The sequence below is a fragment of the Musca vetustissima genome, unplaced genomic scaffold, assembly GCF_032173495.1.
Source record: "Musca vetustissima isolate MV318-11 ecotype Yass unplaced genomic scaffold, APGP_CSIRO_Mvet_v1 utg40404, whole genome shotgun sequence".
In the NCBI taxonomy this organism is placed as follows: Eukaryota; Metazoa; Arthropoda; class Insecta; order Diptera; family Muscidae; genus Musca; species Musca vetustissima.
The window spans coordinates 22,496-39,766 of record NW_026883971.1 but is presented as its reverse complement, the minus strand read 5'-3'; the positions used below and the strand labels follow the sequence as shown (position 1 = coordinate 39,766).

Sequence of the window (17,271 nt, the reverse complement as noted above, 5' to 3'; positions counted from 1 at the left end):
CAAATATGCACAATTTTGTTGCCATTTTAAAGGTAACTTCATAATGTCTTTCGAATAGAAGTCCTGCTCTCTATTTGCAAAAAAAAACTCCAGTAGTCGCTTTTCACAATCCTCCCTGAATACCAAATGTTTATCATTGCAGAAATTGCAATGCAAGAAAACTATGATAATCGCTTGGTTCCAAGTCCGGACTGTATGGTGGGTTAATAAAACTTCCCAACCGAGCTCCCGAAGTTTCTGGCGAGTCACTGTAGATGTGTGTGGCCTAGCGATGTCCTAATGGAACACGACACCGCTCCTGTTGGTCAATTCTGGCCTATCCTGTTGGCCAATTCTCAATTGTAAATAGTTTAATAGAGTTTTGTGCTCGATTTTAGCTCCTGAGCGATGTTACGAGTTCTAACATGCCGGTCAACTTCGATAATTTTTCCGATTTTAATGTCGACATTTTCGACGACCGGGCTACCTGTGTGAGGTACATCTTCAAAATCAAAAATTCCTAAACGGAATCTACGAAATCAAAATTGCACATAATTGACTGTTACAGTATCGGAACCATAAACACCATTCACAATTTCAGCCGCTTGGTTTGCATTTTCGTTTTTGACAAAGAAGGACTGTAAAATATACCGAATGTTCACTTTCATTTTTAACACCCTGTAACTCACAACTGAATGCACCAAACAAAAAACAGCAACATAATTTTTACTGCGAAATGTCACCCTTCCAACGAGCATAAATCTGAAATTGTTTGATCGATATTTTACGAGAAATCTATCAGTACAGCCATCTGTCGAAAAAAATAAGGTTTAGGTTTTCTACAACCTAATATAATCTTGATCAGAATAAAATTATATGTCTAGTTAACCATGTCCGCCTGATTGTCTATTGAAATCACGATTGAGCTCATTTTGCATAGACATAGCTAGTACCTGGAATATATTGATCCACTATTTAGGGTTAGCAAATTTCAGTTAGAGCCGAAAAACGTTTTAGGTGTATTTCTAATATGGGAACTATGCAGCTTTTTACTGGAAACCCGTTCCTGAACCCAAAAAACTACTAAAAATTTCAATCAAATTTAAGAAAAAACAAAACAAAATGGTTTTCTCTTTGTAAAATTTTTTCAAAAAAAAAGTCAAAATTTCATATTATCACAATTTGGATCTTTATATATATATATATAGTAGCGAAATCTAAATCGGAAGCGATTATCACGAAATTTAGCACACATCATTCTGGACCTAATTCGAATGATATATAGGGACTTTGGTGCACCATTTACATAAAATCGGACAAAACTATATATGGGAGATATATCCAAATCTGAACTGATTTTCTCGAAACTTAGCACATATATGATTCTGGACCTAATTAAGTACTCAATGCCAAATTTCGTGCAAATCGAAAGACATGTAGGAACTTTGGTGCACCATTTACATAAAATTGGACAAAACTATATATGGGAGCTATATCTAAATCTGAACCGATTTCATTCAATCTCAATAAGGTTCGTCCTTGGGCCAAATAAGTGAACTGTGCCAAATATCATCCAAATCGGATCATAAATGCGACCTGTACTTTGTTTACAATTTAACATCTACAGACGGACATGCATATATTCTCAAAAGGAACCATGGGTCTATCTTAATTCGTTTTGCCTGTTACAAACATATGCACAAAGACATAATACCCTGCACCACAGTGTGGTATTTTTACTAAAATTTCATGTTGATGATAAAAATTTAAGATTTTAGTCTCACCTTCAACTAAATTGGCTGTAATCTGATATTTTGAGGTCAATTATCAACTTTGGTCCACTATTTAGAGTAGCTCCCATATAAAGGATATTGGTACCAAAAACTACCAGTATAGACTCAAGTTTCGGTGTAGGCCACATATAAACGGTCCCCGAATTATTCGGCATTTTGACCAAGTTTTTCAACCAACTATTTCGAAATTAATTAATATATGTCATAGTTGTATACCCTACTTCTAAGAATTTAAATAATTAATTTTATCTTATGTTTGAATTGCCAATTTTATTTGATTTAAAGAATCTGATTTTAAATTTGTAATCAGTGACCATAGATGTACAAAACAAGTTCTTCAATCAATTTTCCTGTTATCTTGGTATTTCTCATTAGCTATTAAATCTAACTACCAAAATTATAAATACTGGACTTTTTTTAGGTTAGCCGCCAAACATCTGTAATTTTTGGAGTTTGGGTACGTTTATTAACTAAATTGGTTTTATTATTTTTATGGATTTTGATGTCATATAAATATTCCCTCAATCGCATTTTCTAAATATAAACCGATTTTAAAAACTGAATACACTACATTCTAGACAAATGCTGGGGATTTAGATGCAATAGTACGATGAAATATATGAGAGCTATACTTAAGGGGAACCCCCCCCCATTCTCGATTTTAATTTTTCAAGATTTTCAATGGGCTGGTAAATGAATACAAATGCTTGTTAAGGTTTGTAACCTTGCACATATATAGTTGAAGATTTAAAAGAGAAGAAAAATAATTTACAAAAAAAATTTGTTATTGTTTTGTTATTGTTTTTTGTAATTAAAGAAAATTCCTTATTTTTGATGGCAGGCATGATAACTCCTCACTGGAACATCGGAATCCGAAAATTCCAACGGTGTTAGAAAGAGTAAATGTATGGCTCTCGTATGAACTAGGATTATTGACTTCGCTCTAAAATTAACAAAATGGTGGACCATTGAAAAAATATTTTTGAAAAATAACCGATTTTTGACCAAAAACCAAGTTCAAAAATAAGGAAGATCTTCACCGATTGGCTTTATCCTAGTTCATACGAGAGCTATACACTCCCAGAGAAACGTTGCAAAATTTGGAACCAATTGGATTATTAGTTTTTGAGTTATCGTGCCCGCCATTCGCAAAAAAATGTTTAGAGAAAAACGCGTTTAAATTTTGAGAACCCCTTCAGCCGTCACTTGATGCTGACACAATAAATCGGCTACATCTTCAAGAGTTCTTGAGATTTTCATTTGAAATTTTGTAGAGACATTCTTTAATCAGTGTAGATTCGAATTATATCAACAAAAATTTTGACCCCGTAACGTAAAGCACTTTTTTCACTCCGCTCCAAAACATGAGGTATGAACACTACAGAAAATCGTTCACCCCACATTTTTTTCTTCATGTGCGGAAATAAAAGTCATTGGATTGATGGGTGACCCAGAAATTCTACACTTTGTCCGGTCAAAAATATGTCATGGTGCACAACAATTTCATTTTTTTATAAACCTCTTTCGAAGCCCGATGATATGTTTTCAAATTTGCATCGGACCAATCGACACGACGCATTTTATCCATTAAAACCAAATTTTTTTATGACCAGGAGTTCGTGCGAATACAAAAAGTGTTCAAGGATGCCTATATCTCGCCTGGCGAATTTACATTATCAGTTCATGTATGATCGAGCTACGTTCGAGTGGTTTCTGATCTCAAACACATTGTATTTTCTTGTTTATTTTTTTAATTCATAACAAATTTATTTCAATTACAACAATTCATTTAAGTTCCAATTTACTAGTATTTGGTAATATTGCAGCACATATGCAACCAACTGAAAAAATAACATTTTATATAAAAAATATATACCAGATCCTGCAGAACAAACTTACTAAACAAAACGGCTCCAACCATAATAAACGGTGGTATACAACCAAATGAAATAAATATTGGAAACATGACATTACCCAATAACGAACCAATGCGGCCAACCATCATCGCCATTGAAACGATTAGTGTTCTGTATAAAAAATTTCAAAAAAAGTCCGAATTTATTATTCAAATATTTTTAATAATTAATTTTAGTATAATATTATAAATAATTAAGTAATTTACCTTAAACAAGTTGGGAATAAATTTGCCGAAGCACCAACAGCTGATGTATTTGCCATACCACACAGTGCAACATACAGTGAGGATATTATTAAAGTTGCAACTGAAGATGAGGACCAATAGAGGCCAATACCGCAGACACCGGCACAGGATAAACCAATAACTGGAAATAAAAAAATAGAGTTTTATTTATTTTCTTGTAATAGGATGTATTGAATTTTGGTATTTACTTTGTATTTGTTTATTGCCAATGACATTCACCAGACTTCCAGCTATCAGATAGGTAACCAAACCTACAGAAGCCACAACAATATTATTGGTATATGTGGCTGGAGTTATGACCTGAAAATTTGGGAAAGACCTTTAGAGTAAGAGGCATGGATTTTTTAAGGAATATTTTTTCAAGGACCTTCCAACAGAGGCATGGGGTTTTAATGAATATTTTCTCCATCCAATGCGTGAATTTTTTAAAGAATATTTTTTTAAAGACCATCCACCAAAGCGTGGACTTTTTATAGAATATTTTTTCAAGGACCATTAATTGGGGTTGGTTGTTTTGAAGAATTTTTTTTCAAGGACCATTAATTGGGGTTGGTTTTTTGAAGAATATTTTTTCAAGGACCATTAATTGGGGGGGATTTTTTGAAGAATATTTTTACAACGTTAATGGTTCTTTATTGTTGAAAACTGTTTATTCTAGGTCCAAGGTTTTTTAGAGAATATTTTTCAAGCATCTTTAGAATAATAGGCGTCGATTTTTTTAATAATAATTTTTAAGGATCCTGAGAACAATACGCTTGGATTCTTTAACGAATATTTTTTAAGGATCCTGAGAGCAATAGGCGTGGGGTTTTTAAAGAATTTTTAAAAAAAGTGTCGTATTTTGAATGCCCATTTTATGCTGCAGGATATAAAATTCGATCCTAACGAACATTTTTATTTAAATCATTAAAAATTTCTACTTACCACCACACACTCCTCCACAACATTTTTTACAATTTCAGTTTTATTGACACTATATTCTAGAATCGTATTTCGTATTTCAAAGTGATTTTCAAATATTTGAAAATGAAATCTAATAACCAACATTGGCGTCAACACAAAATATGTAAGCGGACAAATCATCAAAATTAAAGAACAAAACTTAGGAAGGTCCATTCGCAGCATAAGATATATCTATCAATATTTCTCGAGGTCTCAATCAGGTCATTGAATATATTACTGTACTTAACGTGATTTGGCGTTTTGGTAACTCCGAATACTTGTCCATTGAGTGGTACTTATATTCATGGACACCACCCCAGGACTCTAATATCAAGGGGTTCTCGAGATTATCTCATGGTTTTGCGATTGCTGGGTGAAAATTAAAAATTCTGTAACCTTGAATGATTGGAGATTCAAGGTTACAGATTTTTTAAATTCATTTTCCCACCGTACTTCAAAATCCCGGGACTTGGAGGTTTAAATACGCATTTGCATAAATTGCTTCGATATAAGCCTTTGTTGGGACGGGACTTTTGTCATCCGCAGAATTGTTGGTTTTTAAGTAGTTTGAATTGTCTAATCGATTGATGTGCACATTAAGTGATGTGATTTTTGTAGTCCCTGTGGTAAAATGTGTGAAGATGGCGTGCATCGAATTCCTTTTTTAATGTTGAGGGTATCGTCTCCCAAATTTTCCCTAGGCTCGGGATGATACCGGGCTATTCACCTCTGATGAAGTCCTTGTCACGCCTTTTACAGCTTTCGGGGACGATACAGGTTGCTACGAACAAGTTATGTGATTATGCTCCTGTCTATAATCTGCTAAATTCAGTAGTTATTGGACATACCAGAGCTTTTACTTACGTTAGTTACGACTGCGCAGCTGACGTAAGAATTTTATCTATTAAGAAGTCACCCGCAATATCATTCTGATAGTTCCGCGAAAACTTCAAATTTAATTTGTATATTCCTCTTAATTAGAAGGAATTCCTTGTCAGTGATCGAATCTCTATCCCGTTCAATAAACAGGTAAATTCGCTAAATCTTCTTGTGAGAGATCTCATTGGCGTTGCTGTGTTTGGCAGTTTCTTATGTGTGTGATTCGTACATCGTTTCGATGGGAGAGTCATCAGTGATGTGATTTTTGTAGTCCCTGTGGTAAAATGTGTGAAGATGGCGTGCATCGAATTCCTTTTTTAATGTTGAGGGTATCGTCTCCCAAATTTTCCCTAGGCTCGGGATGATACCGGGCTATTCACCTCTGATGAAGTCCTTGTCACGCCTTTTACAGCTTTCGGGGACGATACAGGTTGCTACGAACAAGTTATGTGATTATGCTCCTGTCTATAATCTGCTAAATTCAGTAGTTATTGGACATACCAGAGCTTTTACTTACGTTAGTTACGACTGCGCAGCTGACGTAAGAATTTTATCTATTAAGAAGTCACCCGCAATATCATTCTGATAGTTCCGCGAAAACTTCAAATTTAATTTGTATATTCCTCTTAATTAGAAGGAATTCCTTGTCAGTGATCGAATCTCTATCCCGTTCAATAAACAGGTAAATTCGCTAAATCTTCTTGTGAGAGATCTCATTGGCGTTGCTGTGTTTGGCAGTTTCTTATGTGTGTGATTCGTCCATCGTTTCGATGGGAGAGTCATCAGCAATCTCTAAGGCCAACTGCCTCAAAAATCCGAGACTTTTCTACATATCGTGGAGATGGAGTTTGGATCTCCATCCTCTTTTGCTTCTTCGCAAACCCTTCTGAATAAGGTCGAGAAGAAGGTCCTTTTGCAGAATTGCATTGCCGTCATCGAGAGCAATCGGCTTCGATGAGACAAAATAATGATCCAGTAGGTTAGCATTGGTCGTCATCGTTTGATAAGCTTTTTCTCTAACCTTGTGGAGTTCGAGACAGAGAGTGCCAAGACAGCTACAACAACATCAGTCAAAAACTTGCAATCTGTAACATTTATATTTTTTCATAGAAGTTTTGTTAAGTGAGAACTCGGCAACTAAGCCCTAAAAACTTGTTGAGTCGCCCAGGTATCAACAAGACTCCGTTCGAATACAGTCGGGACCCTGACCTGCAAACCGTGAACACCGATGGGCATAAGGTCACCTAGCACCCCCGGCCTTTGGGAGGTCACATAGAAAAACGTGACCTGACAGTTGGATATTTGGAGGGCCATTCCCACCTCATCTGTCCTGGGACCATATGCACTCGTTCATTTCCTCCGAGACTCTCCCCCAGGACCCGCTTATTGTCCGTGGCTATTTGCAACCTGTGAACGCGTCCGTTGTTATTCAGCTCTGCCCCTGTAGATTTGAATTCGTCATAGATGTTAATTCAAATTTAGAATAATTATTTTTTGTGTGGTCTCCGATGAATCTTTTCAGATGTTGCAAATGACAAATTGAATATATGATTTTTTCTATGTGTTATTGAACATATTTTCTGGGATAATGGGAAATATTGAAATGCATTTTCCCCCCTCGACAATTTCCGTCAATAATTTACTTACATAAATCCGCCAAAAAATTTCGCCAGCATCAGTTGTAGAATATTTTGTGATATCGCTGCACAGATAGCACATATCGCATCGATCAGAAATCCCCAGATAAGTAAATTTATACGACCCTTGGTGTCGGATAGATAACCCCATGCAACGGCAGATACAATCATACCTAGACAATGAAAATGCAAAAAATAATTTTATTTAAAAAAGAAATTATCATTATCTTTATTCAGACTTTACCTCCATAGGTGCTGTCATTCAATATGCCCCCTATCAACTAAATCTAAATTCAAATCACATTCGGCACTGGGTAGAATAAATGAGACAACAGCAGTTTCAAATACTGTTCCCATAGTGGCTGGTATGGCGGCCAGAAGTAGGATAATGTTGAATCGCCCAAAACCACATACCTTTATGGCGGTCTCATAATCGGCTGGTGTTTCAAAATCAAGGTCATAACCATTAAGTTTTTTGGTGGGATATACTTTGGGAAAATTGAATTTATTTATTTATTAATAATTCATTTTTTTAATAACAAAAACTATTACTTTTTGAAGCATTTTCCATCGTTACGGGAGTATTTGGTATGGACGCCATTTTCTGTTTTTTTTTTAATTCTGTTGTTGTGAAGTAAATTACATTGTTAAGTTAATAATAGTTTCTTTTGATTGCCGCAGATTTCTGGATTTTGAACTGTTTTAGCTACCGTTTTCTATCTAACTGATGTAAATGGCATATTTTTTCCAGTTCGCCTAATATCTTGAGAACACATTTTCTTATCCAGCGTTTTATTAACTTTCATACTTTTTATTGGATTGTAAAAAATCATGCCATTGACTTTACAACGTGTGTTTGTATTTTTAGCAAAATAATTTTTAGTTCCTTTTCACACACTTATAGCACAATTGGATTTTCTGCTACTGAAACAATAGGCAAAGTAAATTTTTGGGGAAACCTATATATGGGGCAGGGCCCATTAGGCCAAATATGGATTTACATTGAAATAGTTCCGGAAAAATTGTTCCCCTCTACAAAGAACTCGGAATGTTCTTTGCTTTCTAAATATGTATGCATCTCCATAAACCCGCAATGACTTATATCGAAAAAAGTCTGCAAAGACTTTGTTCCAAAATCCAATAACTCGAAGTGCCAAATTACTGCCACTTCGATGGTAAATTTCAATTAAAACCTTAAAAATTCTGAGTAAACGTGGGTGGGTTACATTTAAAAATACCGAAAATGAGTAGCAATATATTTGATGACAAACTATGTTATACCGTACCGTTCTATACGAGCTATACAAAATTTATATACAACCCACCTTAATCTGGTCTCAGAAATATAACTTAAAAAAACGACGTTTTACTTGGGTTTCAGAAATATATCTTTAAAAAATCGATGCCTTATACTAAACTCTTCATTTGTAGATCGATTTAAAGCAAATATCAATCGGACACCCCTTGACTTTTTGAACCCGAATAGACGTGAATCCGATCGAAAATATATATGGGCTATGTCTGAATTTCTACAAAAAGCAATTACGTCATTCTATACACAATTGTGCAATTTCGCGTCAATTTAACAAAAAGTATGAGTTAGGGGTACCATATACTTATAATAGGACGAAAGTATATATGGGAGCTATATCTAAATCTGAAGCGATTTTCACGAAACTTAACACACATCGTTCTAAAAAAATCCACGCCTTAATGGGCTCTCAGGAGACAAATAATTTAGAAAATCCACGCCTTAATGGGATCGTAGAAATAAATAGTTCAAAAATCCACGCCATAATCGCATTACAGAACAAATAATTTAAAAAATCCACTCCACAATTTAAAAAAAAAATCTTAAAGGCATCCTAAAAACATAGGGAACATACCAAAAAGAGTACCTATACCGAAATTTCTACAAACCGATTGTGGTCCAAAATATTGGTCCTTGACCCCATGTTTCTTTGGACCAATGTTGTTTCAAAAAAATTTGATTTCATCCCATCCTATTATTTCTTCCAAAATTAGTTCGAACATGGGGAATATCGGTCCATTACTTCTGGTTCCTCCCACACAGGGGCTATACCTAAATGCGGGTTAGAGTTCATATATATATATATATATATAAGGTAAATTATCGAACCTTATATTTAATTTTTTTCGTATCTTCCGCAGATGAAATTATTACAACAGAGTCTTAGAACCAAACCCAAACACGAAACAAATCATATAACTATTTTAAGGAAAGTTGTAAAGTCGGACGGGGCCGACTATATGATACCCTTCACCACTATGGGTATATTAAACAGGACTATTATCATGAAATTGTATGAAATAAAATATGTGATATTTATCTAAATGTGAAACGACCTAGATCTATCCATAAACATGCCATTCGTTTGTTACAATGGAACAAAAGTATGTAAATCGACTTCAAACAAATATCCGTTGGCTAGGTCTGTACTTGGGGCTAGGTCTGTACTTCTAGAAAACCCAACTATGTTATTTTATGCTCAATTTTGCACGTTGTGTAAAATTTGATGTCAATCTAACAAATATGAGGAGTTTGATGCACAATTTACTTATATAAGGATGCTATATCAAATATGAACCGATTTCAACGAAACTTGTCACAGGTTAGGTTATGCTAATTTCAGTACGTTTTGTTCCTATCAGCCATATATTGGTTCCTTGGTGCGTCAATTACTTCAATCAATCTATAATATAAGGGAGTTATATCTAAATATATACCGATTTTCTCGAAGCAGACATCATTCTAGGCTCAATTCAGTACGTTATGTCAAATTTCATGCAAATCTAAAGATATACAGGGACGTTGGTGCACAATTTACATGAAATCGGGCGAAACTATATATGGGAGCTATATCTTAATCTGGACCGATTTTCACGAAACTTGGCAGACATCGCTCTAGGCTCAATTCAGTACGTTATGCCAAATTTCGTGCAAATCGAAAGATATATAGGGACGTTGGTGCACAATTTACATGAAATCGGGCGAAACTATATATGGGAGCTATATCTAAATCTTGACCGATTTTCTCGAAACTTGGCATACATCATTCTAGGCTCAATTCAATACGGTATGCCAAATTTCGTGCAAATCGAAAGATATATAGAGATTTTGGTGCACCATTTACATGAAATCGGACGAATCTATATATGGGAGCTATATCTAAATCTGGACCGATTTTCACGAAATTTGGCAGAAATCACTCTAGGCCTTCGTGCAAATCGAAAGATATTTAGGGACTTTGGTACATCATTTATATTAAATCGGACGAAAATATATATGGGAGCTATATCTAAATCTGAACCGATTTTCCCAATTTCAATAGGGTTCGTCCTTGGGCCAAACAAATGAGTTGTGCCAAATTTCATCCAATTCGGATCATAAATGCGACCTGTACTTTGCTCACAAAAATACGTCGACAGACAGATAGACGGACGGACATGCATAAATCGACTTAAAAAGTGATTCTATGCATATTCTCAAATGGAACCATGGGTATATCTCGTTTCCTTTTGCCTGTTACAAACATATGCACAAAGACATAATACCCTGTACCACAGTGTGGTTAAGGGTATAAAAAGGTGTTATATGGGGACGAGCCCAAAAAGGGCGAATATTAAAAAGTTTTGGTAGGGAGATTTGTTAGCATATACGACTATAAAATACCAAATTGTAGCGAATTCGATTGAAAAACGCGCACAAGAACACCAAAATACCGAAAATTAGGGGTACCCTTATATGGTGGCTATCCGAAAAAAATGCGCCTATACTTATATTTCTTTGTGGAGAGATTTGGTACCTATTAAGAACTCAAAATACTAAATATACCAATACTCAAAATACAAATTCGGTGGAAAAATACGATCAAAACCCCCAAAATACTGAAAATTAGGGGGGGGGGGGTACTGTTATATGGGAGCTATGCCGCCTAAACGTGGACCGATATATCCCATCTTCGAACTTGACCTGCCTGCAGACAAACCTATGCAAAATTTCAGTACCTTATCTCAATTCCCTCAGAAGGTAGCGTGATTACAACAGACGGATGGACAAACGGGCGGACTGACAGACGGACGGACATGGCTAGATCGTCTTAGAATTTTGCCCTGATCAAAAATATGTATACTTTATAGGGTCGGAAATGAGTATTTCGATGAGTTACAAACGGAATGACAAAATAATTATACTCTCCATACTATGGTGGAGGGTATAAAGCCACGCCTTAATGGGATCGCAGAAAGAATAACTAAAAACTCGAGGATTTTAAAACAATATTTTTCCAAAGCCCATTAAAGCGTGGATTTTTAAACAGCATTTTTCGGATAGCTCATAAAGCTGTGGATTTTTTCAATAATATTTTCCGAGAGCCTATTAAAGCATGTTTTTTTAATAATATTATTCGAGGCCAATTAAAGCGTAGATTTCTTAAATAATATTTTTCTGTGAGCCCATTAAGACGTTGATTTTTTAGATCATATTTTTCTGAGAGCCTATTAAAGCGTGGGCTTTTTAAAATATTTTTTCTGAGAGCCCATTAAGGCGTGGAGTTATATCTTTTCTGAGAGCCCATTAAGACTTGGAGTTTATAAATTAGTTTTTCTGAGAGAACTTTAAGGCGTGAAGTTTATACAATATTCTTTCAGTTCATACAATATTTTTTCTGAGAGCTCAGTAAAGCGTGAGTTTTTTTTTTGGATTATCGAAGACTTATAGAATGTCTCTATAGAAGATATATGGAACGATTCTATTCATATATACATATATGCATATTTTGACCAAACCTAATTATGTCATATCACCCTCCTCCAAATAAATTCCTCACAAACGACTAAATTTACGAAAATTTATATATTCAACAACATATTTAAAAGATTCTCTTGACTATTAGTTACAATCACTCACTTCATAATATAATGTGTAATATATTTGTACACATATATTTTAACAGACAAAAACGATATAAATTTCTACAAAATAACATATTTTGATCACAAAAACTTATTTTGACATTCTCTTTCGCTTCCAATTTCTTACTACCATATGTTTACGGCATTGTAAAAAAAGTAGTAGAGAAAATAAATTACGATCGAATGCGGTGATCCAAAAATTTACCACCAAAAATTTACCAACTCAATGACGAATTCTGTGATTTGGCCCCTGATCTCAAACACACTGAACTTCAAATAACTGTGCATTTTCCTAGGCATAAAATGTTTCATTTTGCTTTTCTTTATTTTATTTAAATTTTTTGTTCATAACAAACTTAATTCCATTACAACAAATCATTTAAGTTCCAATTTACTAGTATTCGGTAATATTGCCGCCAATATGCAACCAACTGAAAAATATTTTTTTTTTTTTAATTTTAATATATAAATACATAACATATCCTTCAGTAGAAACTTACTAAATAAAACAGCTCCGACCATAACAAACGGTGGTATACAACCCAATGACATAAATATTGGAAACAGCACATTACCCAATATTGAACCAATACGTCCGAGCATCATTGCCATTGAAACAATTATTGTTCTGCAATAAAAAATCCGAAATTTAAATTAAAAAAAAAAAAAATAATAAAAATATGATTTTAAATTTTTATATAGGAAATATTTTTTATATTTTACCTTAATGAAGTTGGAAATAAATTTGCCGAAGCACCAACAGCTGATGTATTTGCCATACTACACAGTGCAACATACAATGATGATATTATTAAGGTGGCCACCGAAGACGAGGACCAATAGAGGCCAATGCCACATACACCGGCACAAGATAAACCTATAACTGAGAGGAACAATTATATTTCAATTTTGTTTGAAATAGAGGAAGATAGGGGTTTTGATGTATTTACTTTGCATTTGTTTATTGCCAATGGCATTCACCAGACTTCCAGCTATCAGGTAGGTTACCAAACCCACAGAGGCTACGATAATATTGTTTGTATATGTGGCAGGAGTTATGACCTGAAATAAATTTGTGATTAAAATTAGTCTTTGATTTTTTAATATTTTTTCACGGACCATTAGAAACATCGGTGTGGATTTTTTAGGACCAAGGCGTGGAACCATTAATGACATTTACTAAAGAATATTTTTTCAAGGACCATCTAAGGCGCGGATTTATTAAAGAATATTCTTTTCAAAGACCATCTAAGGCGTGGATTTATTAAAGAATATTTTTTTCAAGGACCATCTAAGGCGTGGATTTATTAAAGAATATTTTTTTCAAGGACCATCTAAGGTGTGGATTTATTAAAGAATATTTTTTTCAAGGACCATCTAAGGCGTGAATTTATTAAAGAATATTTTTTCAAGGACCAACTAAGGCGTGGATTTATTAAAGAATATTTTTTCAAGGACCATCTAAGGGGTGGATTTATTAAAGAATATTTTTTCAAGGACCATCTAAGGCGTGGATTTATTAAAGAATATTTTTTCAAGGACCATCTAAGGGGTGGATTTATTAAAGAATATTTTTTCAAGGACCATCTAAGGCGTGGATTTATTAAAGAATATTTTTTCAAGGACCATCTAAGGCGTGGATTTATTAGAATAGAATACTTACCACTCTGCACTCTTTCACAACATTTTTCACAATTTCCGTTTTATTGACACTATATTCCAGAATAGTACACATACTGGTAGCTTCCGAAGATATATGTTCATATTCATTTAGGGATGCAAATAGTTGTGGCAACCAAAGACGCATGGTATTGAGCCTTGAAATGAAAATATGTTATTTTTAAAAATATTCGAATAGTAGAAAAATTGTTAACTTACCCAAGTAAAACAAAAAATTGCATAAAACAAACGACAATGCATAACCACAAATTTCTCTTTGAACAGAGTAATCGAAATTTATTCGGTTCTTTGGATGATTTTAAGTCCACATTACTTTCCAAACTCTGAGTAACGTCTATTGTGGATATATTATACGGGGCTTTCGATTGACTTTTCTGTTTTACCTCTTCTACGAGGGCTTTGATCTAAATTAAAGAAATTATTTTATTAGACTTTACAGGAGAAAATAATTTGAGTTACTCTCACCGGAAATGTCTCCCTCGATTTCCCCTTATTATAGGCATACATCATTTTAAATGTTTCCATTGCCTCAGAATTTCTACCTTTAGACATTAGAAAACGTGGACTTTCGGGTAGAAGGCACAAAAGTAGACTACCCAACAAACTGGGTATACCACAAATGGCAATAAATATTTTCCAAGAGACAACTGTTAAGAGATTATAATTAAAAATTATATATTTTTTTATTATTAGAGGACTTTAACTCACATTTCATATTGAATATTTGAAAACTCCAATCTTTGGGTAGTATCGACATTGCCAATATCGGTAATATCATAAACATAATGCCAACAATCATCATAACCTGTGGACGACGATTGCTGCCATGGAATTCGGATAAATATGAAATTAGAACAGCAAAGGGGCCACAAATGCTAAAAATTGTAGAAAAGGGGATGAAAAAAAATAAATTGATGACTGGGTAACAAGAATATTGAACTAGCTGAATAATAACAAAATAAAGATGGTCAGATGTCATACAAAATCAATTGATTTGAAAAATTACCGATTATATAAAATCTGCAGATTCATCATCAAAAAAAAACTTAGTGGCGTAGTGCATCCCAACAGAAGAGGAAAAATGCATTAAAATGTTTGAAAAAAAATCCTCTCCATATGAAATAAACCCGAAGTCCTCTGACAATCTAATAACCAACGTTGGCATCAAGAGCAAAGAGATATGTCCGGAGATAGCGCCACCCAGAAAATAATGGCAACACTAAAATAGGCAAGGACCCCGACCACTGTACAAAATCTAAGAAATCGTTGAATCTAGGTTACCATAGATGGCAGTTTCATAACGTAGAACAAGCTCCAGTGGATAAATCATCAAAATATAAAATTAAGAACGAAACTCAAGACACTAATTTCTAGCATAATGTATAGCTATCTATTTTTCACGAGGTCTCAATCAAACCAGAATATTGCGTATGATACAGTCCCTAACGTGTTTTGGCGTTCTGGTAACTTTGAATACTTGCCCATTACGTAGTAATGGACTCCACCACAGGGTTCTAATATCAGGGGTTTTCCGAGATTCTGTAATGGTATTTAGATTACTTCCCCAGTAAACTGCACATGGAATGAAAGGAATGTTCTTCAAAAATTTCTCTCTAGATCCGATAAAACTTTTCGAATTTGTGGGCAACTTCACACAGTTTTGTTCTGATTTTCGTATGAATTCACCATCTGAAAAAACGAGCAACCTAGTGCTTCCCACATTTTGGATTTTTTTTCCTGTTACTCATCTTGTGACCATATGGCTTCAACAAAGTATCGTCATTGATTACTGATATAACAGAAGGACTAATTTCGACAATCAATGTTTCCTACTACAGGTAAGTCATGATTGGTCTGCTGTAATCTGTCTTAGGTGATGGGGCTACCATCTATCATTGCCTAGAAAGTACGCCCCTTGTAATATTGTGTTGGGGTCCTTGCTTATTTAATGCTGTCATTTTCATCTGCGTGGCGCCTTTTCTAGCCGAATTCCTATTTTCCAGCACAGCTTGCATTTTCGTTATATTAGAGACCGCATTTTTACACCGAATTAAATGTGGCTTGGAATTCCGCGTTCTTGGCGGAGTGGAAAACATATTTGCAGAACATTTTCGAAATAGGTCCACGTTTTGGCAGAGCCCCCACATGTTCCCATCGAATTGCCAGTAGTTTAGAATTTAGGATTACTGGAGAGAGGGAAACTTATCTTTCGAAAATGTTCGAAGAACGTCCATGCTTTGACATTTTGAAGACACTTATATATCGTCATTTTTAATTGTGGTGGTTTATTGTTTGTACCATATAAGATCCTTTTTTTGGGCCTCGTGAAAGGCGATGTAATTAACGATTTTTTTACTTTTTATAAGTTAGATATTAAACATATTTAGCTTTCCGTTAATTTTGTTATGATTATTTACTTACACAAATCCGCCAAAAAATTTCGCCAGCATCAGTTGTACAACATTTTGTGATATCGCTGAACAGATAACACATATCACGTCGATCAGAAATCCCCAGATAAGTAAATTTTTACGACCCTTGGAGTCGGCAAGGTAACCCCATCCAACAGCAGATACAATCATACCTAGACAATGAAAATCCAAACAAATAATTTTATTTTGAAAAAAATCCACATTATCTTTATTCGGACTTTACCTCCATATGTGATGCCATTCAATATGCCCTTATCAACTAAATCTAAATTCAAATCACATTCGGCACTGGGTAGAATAAATGAGACAACAGCAGTTTCAAATACTGATCCCATAATAGCTGGTATGGCGGACAGTAGTAGGATAATGTTGAATCGCCCAAACCCACATACCTGTATGGCGGTCTCATAATCCGCTGGTGTTTCGAAATCATGGCCATAATCATTACTTTTTTTGATGGGATAAACTTTGGGAAAAATTGAATTTATTATTTTTTTAATAATTAATTTTTTCCAAAACAATAACAATTACTTTTTGGAGCATCTTCCGTTACAGGAGTGTTTGGTATGGAATCCATTTTTTTATTTTTATTATTATTTTTTTTAATTTGTTATTGTTAATAAAATCTCATTGTTAAGTTAATAATAGTTTATTTTGATTGCCGCTAGATTTTTGGGTTCGGAACCGTTTTCGCTACTGTTTTCAATCTAACTGATTTAAATGGCATACATTTTCCAGTTTGTCTGGTATCTTGAAAAATATATTCTTATCCAGCGTTTTATCTACTTTCATAAATTTTATTGGATTGTAAAAAAATCATGGCAATGACTTCA

General features: G+C 34.4%; 1 protein-coding gene across 1 annotated transcript; it reads right to left on the bottom strand.

Moving 5' to 3' along the window:
- Nucleotides 1–3,557: 3,557 nt before the first annotated feature.
- On the bottom strand, nt 3,558–17,015 carry LOC133330969 (uncharacterized). The gene is made up of 15 exons (XM_061539367.1): nt 16,970–17,015; nt 16,662–16,904; nt 16,428–16,590; nt 14,715–14,881; nt 14,472–14,653; nt 14,205–14,410; nt 13,990–14,143; nt 13,277–13,388; nt 13,050–13,209; nt 12,827–12,954; nt 7,806–7,879; nt 4,122–4,233; nt 3,895–4,054; nt 3,672–3,799; nt 3,558–3,613 (listed from the first exon to the last, which is right to left on the bottom strand). Exons 1-15 carry the CDS (start codon nt 17,013–17,015, stop codon nt 3,558–3,560), a joined length of 2,091 nt encoding a protein of 696 aa, XP_061395351.1.
- Between the last annotated feature and the right edge of the window lie 256 nt (nt 17,016–17,271).